General features: G+C 36.5%; 1 protein-coding gene across 1 annotated transcript in view; it reads left to right on the forward strand.

Annotated features, from left to right (window-relative positions):
- LOC117415250 (zinc finger CCHC domain-containing protein 24) overlaps nucleotides 1-9433 on the forward strand; it is a 63776-nt gene that overhangs the window by 47424 nt on the left and 6919 nt on the right. Inside the window, exon 3 of the mRNA XM_034025347.3 lies at nucleotides 5740-5904. Coding sequence (XP_033881238.1) covers nucleotides 5740-5904 — 165 coding nt within the window. The remainder of the gene's footprint in view (nucleotides 1-5739; nucleotides 5905-9433) is intronic.

Consider the following 9433-nt stretch of genomic DNA (forward strand, 5'->3'; position numbering starts at 1 on the left):
CCTTGTTTAAAGCCTATACAGTATTTATTTGTCTGTTCTCCTTTGATACTGCACTTGTAAATTTTACTTCAGCTAGATATTATATGTGTAGTACAAACATCAACATGTATATTAAGGGCAATAGGAAGACGTCTGTTTTATGGCACTTTCACCTAATGTGGGTGCATGCAGGGTGAGAGATAACTTCCTTCAGCAGGAAGAACACATTTAGTCTGCCTGTACTGTGCTGTGCAGCTGGGTGTTTGCTGTTGCACCAGGATGAGGAAGTGACATGCAGTGATTGTGAATCCCAGCCAACATGGCTGTACTGTCTGTTTTTAAGAGAATGTCCCCTAGCAGGGATTGGTTGCTACTGCAGATGAAGTCCAGAGGCTCTGTGTACAAATGGTTTCATGTAGAATACGGAATGCATTACATGCTTGTGTTTAGAGAAATTTTGTACTTCTACTGTACTTCAATAGCCATATGTTCAAAAAGCTTTAATACTACATGGCTGCAACCTATGGAAAAAGACATATGGCCTATAATAAACCTTTTATTTTATTATTTATTCTAAATACTTCAGGAAGGGCCAGCATCAGATTGACAGTGTGCAAAAACAAATGCATGAACCTAAGAAGACTATTAGATTACAAAGACATTAAATACATCAACGGGGCTTAACATTTATATGGGAACATAATGGTTAGAATGCTCTCATTTAATAGTATGTTCCCTTGTTTAATTAATTAAGCTACACTGGAATTCAATATTACCAATAGACAAGACAGTGGTGTGAATACAAACTTATTTGACAGGTGAACTTAGACTGCCTTTTCTCACTCGATCAAATCTTTCTGATGATTATTAGGGAGTCATTTGGTTTTCCTGCTATTATGATATGTGAATCACATGATCATTGTTATTATAGCCCCTCTGTTCTACAATATGACTTAATTTAAAGCAGACTGATTTAAAAAAAAAAAAAAAAATATGATGGACGTGCTGTTTTCTTGCATTATATCAGAATAGAGTTCATCTGGTTTTGATTTCCTCTCCCCCTAGTCCGTTATGACTTGATTGGAGGGCCCGCTGCAGCTGGGATAGATGACTGTGTTGCTGTGGTATTCATCCTGCAGAACAGAGGCCTAGCCCATTGGTAACTCAGCATGGCCTGGGCCTCCATTATTTTCCCCAGGGGAGCACAGATGGAGGGAGGGGGTTGATTTCAAATTCTAATGGTCATTTTCTCATTTAGAAAAAAAAAAGATTTACAGTTTGAGGACTTGTCAAGCAGTAAAATACTTTAACCAGTTTTCTGCTGAATATTATTCCTGGTTTTAAAGTTGTCCCCCCCATTGTCTTGTTTCTTTGTGTCAAGCACTTACAGCACATCCTCATTCATATTTTCATATCTGAGTCATATAGTTTGAACATTCCCATTTAGAACAGGTAGTGGGTGGCATTTATACATGGGACTTTTACAAAAACATTATACAGTAAAGAAATTCTTTGTATAACATCACGTTGCAGATTGGATTGTAGGCCGCAGAAAACATTAAACAGGTTCTAAAACGCCAAACTTTTATAACTTTATACTGATATATAGTTTCTCGCTTATGCTTCATGTGCAACAGTAGAGCCAGTTCAGACCCTGTAATGGTGATGTGCTTATGGAAACAAGGCACTGTAGTTGCCAACTAGAAACAGTCTAGTGGTCTCAGCAAGACAGCTGGCCTCATCTATGCTCTGAAACGCTGGTGTGCAGAGATAATCAATGATTCTGCACATTATTCAGAGCAGTAACTGCTTGGCAAACAGTACTGAAGATACAGTGCTAACTGCCATGGATCCTGTTTATTATTAGTCATCATTTTCTGAGCTGGGGAACTCTATAATCCGATTAAACATCAAACCTTGTCACTTTTACTGCTGTATTTAATGTTCTGTGAATTTTGTTTAGAGTACTTGTCTAATGCAGGGATACTAAACAGTATATCAAATGCAATGTAATCTTCAGTACTCTTATCTCATTAATCTGGTACAGGACTGCAGGAAACATGTAAGACTACATATGGCTATTGGTGGCTACTCAAGATAACATTATTTTGAATAAGATTAATACAATTGCTTTATTGATTTGCACATACTGTGTGGATTCACATGATTTATTTATCATTTTGTAACCCTGAGTAGTTTATATTGGTTTGCATATTTTATTATTAATTACTGTATTTTTAGCATGTTGCAAAAATGAATAGCCTGATTGCAAATTGTATCTTATCCCAGGGACAGGGAGATGCTAATCTCTTTCTGATTGTAAAACTTTTTTGAAATCATGTATTGTAATTAATAGACTTTGCATTGTACTACAGTATCCTCATCAGATCCATAGCTCTTCATATTGATTTAATTAAAAAATAAAAAAGAAGAAATCTGTGGGAGCATCAGTTATTAGAAAAGTGTATATTTAGATTTTCTTTGAGCAGTGTGGGTTTCTAAGGAACTTCTGTAAATTTGCAGAGCTATTAAATATTTCATTAAGATTCAGAGTGTCTGGCTGTGGTCAGAAAGCTAAGGCACTGCCTTTATGAACTTGTTAGCAACAGAGATAGATTTTATTCAACACTGGCCCTTTTATACAATCAGAACCTTAGGGCAGTGCACTGGAATTCTGATGTAATGTTTTTCAGGCCTGCTACCAACTGAGAAAACAACAGCCTTGTTTGTGTGAGATTCAAAGTGTTGGTGTTCAGCTGCCTTCGGGAATGCGCATCTGTACCATACACAAAGAGGATCGCTTGAAAAAAAGATTCAGCAAAGAGGAGATCAAGTCCTTCCATTGAAACCCACTTTTTTACTGGCTTGTATGTCCTGCTACTGAAAAGGATAGTGTGTTTATTACAGTAATATGCCAATTTGAACTGTTGGCACATTCAATAATTGACTAATTAGTGAGTTTGAAAGATTTTGATTTATTCCTGCGGTGTGAAACAAAACTACCTAGTCTTGATTTGCTTATGGTTTTAACAGTTTTCTGCCTGAAATAAAGAGTTATGCCAAAACTGGTAACTGCTCTGTTGGTTTTGAAAGAGTGTTCGGAGAGACTGAATGGATTTCCTACCAGTAGCTGTCCACATTCTGAATACACTACACCAAGTTATTGATAGGCAAATTCATTACAATGATGAGTTCACAGTGTGTGCTCTGGTTCATTTCATCTAAAAGTCCCATTGTTGAAGAGAGTAAGAGAGCCAGAGAGTAACTAAAATTAAAAGTGATGAGTTTACTTCCTAACAGTAACATTAGTAGTGATATTCTGAACCCTGATACTGCCATAGTGGGATTTTCAACATTTGTTTGGTTGACTGCATAAATAGTGCTTACAAAACTCAAAGTCAGTAACCCATTTAGGACTGTATTCAAAAGTAAGTGCTTACTGTTGTATACAAACCATCATGTGCATCTTTAGTCAAAGACTCAGAATTCAGAATTCAGAGTTCTTAGTTCAAATAAAAACTGCCAAATGCTTGGATGTATCTTGGAAGGAGGAGAATTATTTAGCAGCAGAGTCCCATGAGAGGCTTGGGTGTTGAAGATATTTTCCGCTACATTGGATGTGGTGACCGATAAGGATCTAGTATCACCAGATAGCAGCGTTTTTGGTTCTGTAATCTTTTATTATGACTACAGTAGTTTTGAAAGGCTCAAGCAAATTAATAGGTGTTACAGCTGAATACAGAATATATTTATTTTATTTGCGCAGCCAGAGCTGTGAGCCTGCATAAAAATACATGAAAAACAAAAACAGTCAATCCTAGACTCAGTCTTTCAGACTCTATATGATATTCTACAAGTACATTTTCTACACTATTTAAGAATCATTTGGATTATCAAGAGAGAATGGGACATATTTACAAATAGGCCCTGTATCTCTCTCCAAGTCCTAATAATAGGCAGATTAGCATAGTACCTACTATTTCCTGCTGCTTTACTAATGTCTAGTCAGTTCCAGCTGCCCTCTCACCACACAATCGTTCTTTCCACTCAGGTAACACATTATTGAAGTAACATTGTGCAATTTAGTTCTACTAGTAGTATTACTGTAATTTCACAATTTTTTCTAGTAAGAGTTTTCTGATTTCATAATGTTGATCAAAGTTGAACTTCTTGTTGCCCTCTAGTGGGCCTGTGAGGCAAATACTGTACATTACTTAATCATGTGATGTACACATTTCAGATAAACCAGGTAACAGTATGTACTGTATATTAGCAAGCACAGAAGAATACAGGGAGCACAGTATATTCTTCCAGTGAATTCTAATTTACTACACTGAATATTGTGTTTAAATTGAACTCATTACTTACAGTTTTGTTATTTCCTGTTATAGTTTTAAAAACAATTTTCAAGCTATTGAGGGCAATTCAAGAGATTAGGGGCCATTTTTTGGCAGTAATAAGGCTGAACTGGTATTATTCTGATTATAAATCAATGAAAACACTGGACACAATCTCTTTTTGCATTTTGTAATTATAATTTGTATATTTTTTTAGTCTACAAGCATAAACCAGAGAACAAGAACACAGTCTTTTACACAAGAACAAGAACAATCCTGTCATTACTAAAGCAACAATCAAGTACTGTACACAGTATTATCTAGATTTCATTTGACATGCTGGGATCCCAGAAGCTATAAAATGTAGAAGCAGAAACGGAAAACCTCTTATCATAAATGGACCCAATGTGGTTGATCAAAGCAAGATGGCTGCAAGGTATTTTTCACTAAGTTGCTTTTAATAAAGTGAATACTAAAGGGAATGGGTTAAATGGAAACCACATGTACAGCTATGGCCAAAGGTTTTGTATCACCTATAATTTTAGGATTGAACATAATTTAGATCTTTTATTTAACAGCATGTGATCAAATAAACTACAAAATGATATCGCAATGTCACATTTTTCAATTTTTGTCAGTTTTTCATTAAGTATATGGAAAACTACAAAGCGGTATATAATTCAATATGTTAGCGTAACATTATTCAGCAGGTTTCATTTCGACTTTATGAAGCAAAAATAGTCAATTTGGTAGGGTGATGCAAAACTTTTGGCCATAGCTGTACCTGTGTGTTTTATAGCAGAGCTATAAAATCCATGCATCCTTTTTCTTTGGTGTGTGTACAGTAATCAGAAACTTGCTTGGTTTTGTAGACATACCTCCAGCAAGGACCATAAGGATTAACTTGAGCCTCAAGGCACCAAGTCTAAATTGATGACTTTAGATTGAAAATATATCATTTCTCACTGTGAAAACAAAAGCCATGACTTTCCTTATTTTTGAAAGTAAGGAAATGTAGTTTGTTTTTGTGAAAACTCACGGTCGTGCTTTTATGAAGACTACATGTTGACATAATCAGATAAACTCTTTTCATACTTGTAATTTTGAGATTGTAATTTGGGCACATTCATGTCACAATTTAATGTGTTTCGACTAATGGGGCTATTTACTGTATTTTAAACCCCTAATAATTGTGTTGAATCACAACAAAAAGGTTGTATGTTACCAGATATATTTTTTAGTCTGTGCACCTGCCCTAGATCACTGTGCTAGATCAGTGCTTAAATTATGGTTTGTCATTATAATGTATGGAAAAATGTAGGGTGTTTTTGTGTGTGTGTGTGAGAGACAGAACCTGTAGCTACATGAACTATTAGAATTTAGAATGGAAGAACTAAGTATTCATTGTCCTGTTACTTTCCAGGCACGCCCAAAGGGAGAAGGCCTAACTCCATATCAAGGGAAGAAGCGTTGCTTTGGAGAGTACAAATGCCCTAAGTGCAAGAGGAAGTGGATGAGTGGAAACTCCTGGGCCAACATGGGACAGGAATGTATCAAGTGCCACATTAATGTTTACCCCCACAAACAGGTAACATGCGCTTAGCAAGAAACACGCCACCCGATGAATACAGTAGCATTCCCAGCATCTCGAACATTTCGAAAACTGCCTGCAATGTTTACAAATATCTTCTTGTATGCCAATTAAACTTTGTTGAAGAACATACAGAAGGTGGATACTGTACATATGGCAACTCTGGACTTTCACTTTGGCTGATTTGTTTAACAGTTGTATTAGCTTCAGTGCACAAATCAAGTACATATATAGAACCCTTCAACAAGTTATGACCCATGGCAGGGATAACTTGGACAATGGTAATGTTAAGATGCTTGTATTTTGCATGCGTGAATATTTCATAGTGTTTTCAGCAGAAGAAGCTTTCAGGTCCTAAGTTTTAGTGCCACACATTGCTCTTTTTATGAGTTGAACACAGGGTTCTTAAGAGCATGGTATTTTGGGGGAAATCATATGTATCTCCAACTTCATAAAGAATGTCTCATCAACCTTAATTATATCCAGATATGTCTTAGATGATGTGGTCCCATTAGATGCTTATTTTTCTAATTTAGGTGTAGCCCATGGGCCACTCCAGTATGCTTAGCTTACAACAATGGTTTAAATTACTCAAACATACAGAGGAGGCCAAACTAAACACAGCTTTCCTTTAAAATAACCCAACAGTATTTTGGAAATGCTGTTTAGAATTTAAAAGTACAAAAGCAGAAAAAAGATCTCCAATGGTTTGACATCGTTAAACACTTCAAGTTATTGCAATTACACAAGCCCGTAACTCTCCCAAGTAACCATGTTTACAAAAAATGGATTCATTGTTCATCTGTTTTGTGATTATGTTCGACACAAAGCCAAAATGCAAGATAAAGCATATATTCCATGCTGTTGAAATGGTTATGTCTGGGCAAACTTATTTTGGAAGTCTTGCATGGTAATGTTATTGTTAAATCAGAATAGTGAAATGGACCTATGTTCTGTCAGAGTTTACAGAAAATGTGCCATGACAAATTGGTGTTCAAATAATTTCAGGCTGGCTAGTTTATCTTGTGTGATCTGCCAACTGACGCCGTTGCCTAGCACTGTTAAACCTGTGCAGCAAAAACCAGCTACGTAAACACATAAGGCCTGATCTAAAGTGTTCATAGAAATCCATCATTCCTCTGCTGTTCTCCTTATTGAATTGGCCTAGATTAAGTTAAATAAAAAAAACAGTACTGAGTTTGGCAGGATTTGGCGCAGTTGACAGTCTCTACTAGAGAGCGCACCAGGAGAGAATGGCAGCAGTGATTGTTTGGGCCAGGACTGAGGTGCAGCGAGCATTGTGGGATGGTAACTAGCAAAGTGCCTGACTGTGTAATAGGTTGATGCTGTGAGCAAACTACTCACACTGTAAGCAAGCCTTCTAATCAGAATACAAATCTGTAACATCAGTGCATCACATAACACTTGCTTCACACCTTGTGAACAATTCTGCATCTACAAAAGTTAAAAACACAATGGAATTGCTCAGTGTGATCTGTTTCTAATTTGTGATGGGCTAAATACAAAACCCTGTTGAAAAAAAATAATGCTCCCCATTGCTTATATTACACATTAATTACTCAACCACATCGTAAAATATATTTTATTGTACTGTAGTTGATGAATAGGTGACCCAAAATGGGGCAATATAATGCAATACATTGTTGGATTCAGTTATGGTTGTAGCAATTTTTTGTTAACTCAGACTACCTTGTAACTTGCCTTTTTCCTATTTGGCACCAGCCTTTGAACAGCAAGACCATTTGTGCCCTGATTTATTAGGCTTTAGCAACACTGCACAACTCGTACTGCTTTGTTTCTGTCAGTCTGGTAATGTTTTACAACTACAAAGAAGCAGCTTGGACATAATGCTTAGACGATAAATTAACAGTGAGAATTTTAGTTTTAAAACAGATTTTGCAAGGTCGCAAAAGACTTATTGAACTGGATCTTTTGTGTTGTGAAGGTCACAGATTTATTCAGTGGTAAAAGACTGCAGGGGTCATTGCAAAGACAATTCCTTATTGTTATTCCTTATTTACAGGGCAGCATTTTACTACATGCATATTATTGTTGTCTTCTCTCTTCCATTACAGTTCTTTTTATACCTTGACCAGGGCAATCGCCACAAATATCCTTATTCTCAGTGCCTGTCAATGATTCCAGGTTTTGCTAGAGAAGGGTATAGAAGTGAATGGGAACTTTAAGGCATTTCATGTAATGGCTCTGGGGATTTGTGATAAATCTCCCATTTTATTTATTTATGTATTATTTGCAGTTGGTGACTTGTCTGAAAGGAGGCTCTTCCCTTTTTAATTGTAAGAGGGCAGTGTGCTGTTCCTTTCAGTCAAAGCTTTCACATTCACAGCACCACCCACTTGAAATATTCTGTCCAGTAAGCAGCTGGAAAATAACATTGCATACCCACAGGTTCAAGAGCTAATTTTGATCGTTGCAGGCATTATCTGGAGTATTGGAATGTCTGTATTAAGCACAGTAAGAGCTAATGTGACCAAGTACAGAGAAGCAGATGTTGAGCACTGTGGATTATTACACAGTACTGTAAGGACATGCATCTGAAATGGAAAAAGCAAATAATTGTTGGAAATTAGTTTTTTTTTTTTTTTTTTAAATGCTTATCATTTAGATTACTTCATTGGGAATTAAAAAAAAAGCTTTTAACAAAGTCCAAGGTTAACAGTCCTGATCTTAACAACAAGAGTTAAAAAAAAAAAAAAACTCTGACGATTAGGCTCGCTCTACTTGTTTTCCCATATTGGATGTCATTCCTGGAGCAAGCTGGATTTACCATAAACTGTAGTTAATGAGCTTAATATCTTAAGCAGTCAAGAGTATGAAGATATTAACCTTGCTGGCAGAGTTGGCCGCATCATTAAACTGCAACCTAATGCCAGTCATTGTTCACTACTAAACTGACAAACGGCTGGCTGGTGGGGCCTCTTACTCAAACTTTCACATCTGATATTGTTTTCCAATGAATGGATGCAGACTGGTGCATAACTTGTAGAGCAGGCCTGTCACTAGAAACAGATTTATTTCAACTATTCCCAACAGGCTGAGCTGAGTCACAACAGCCAAAGCACTCTCCTTTCTGCTGGTATCCAGAAACCATCATTTGGGACTTGGAGGGAAACTGTATCCCCCTTAGTTTTGGGAAGAACATTTTTTTTTTACTCAAAACAACCATTTAAACTAAATTCTAAAATATAGTTCCAGATTTGGTGTATTTGCTTTTTTCATCTATATTAGTCTCTATAGACTCAACCTCATGACCTGTTCAAAACACACTCCAGTCAAACGCTGCATTGTCTCTTCCAACTGGCCCTTAGTAACCTGATTTCCAATCTTCATGAAATCTATCTTAAACATTCTAGTAACAATAACATTTCTGTGGACTGGTGGCACTTAGGCCAAAAACTGAGCTCTGTCAATTCAGGGCGAGAAAACAAATGATTGCAGAACTATTGTTTATGATAGCTATCCAAAAAAATGTTGGCACTGAAAG

Source organism: Acipenser ruthenus, chromosome 7 (assembly GCF_902713425.1).
Source record: "Acipenser ruthenus chromosome 7, fAciRut3.2 maternal haplotype, whole genome shotgun sequence".
In the NCBI taxonomy this organism is placed as follows: domain Eukaryota; kingdom Metazoa; phylum Chordata; class Actinopteri; order Acipenseriformes; family Acipenseridae; genus Acipenser; species Acipenser ruthenus.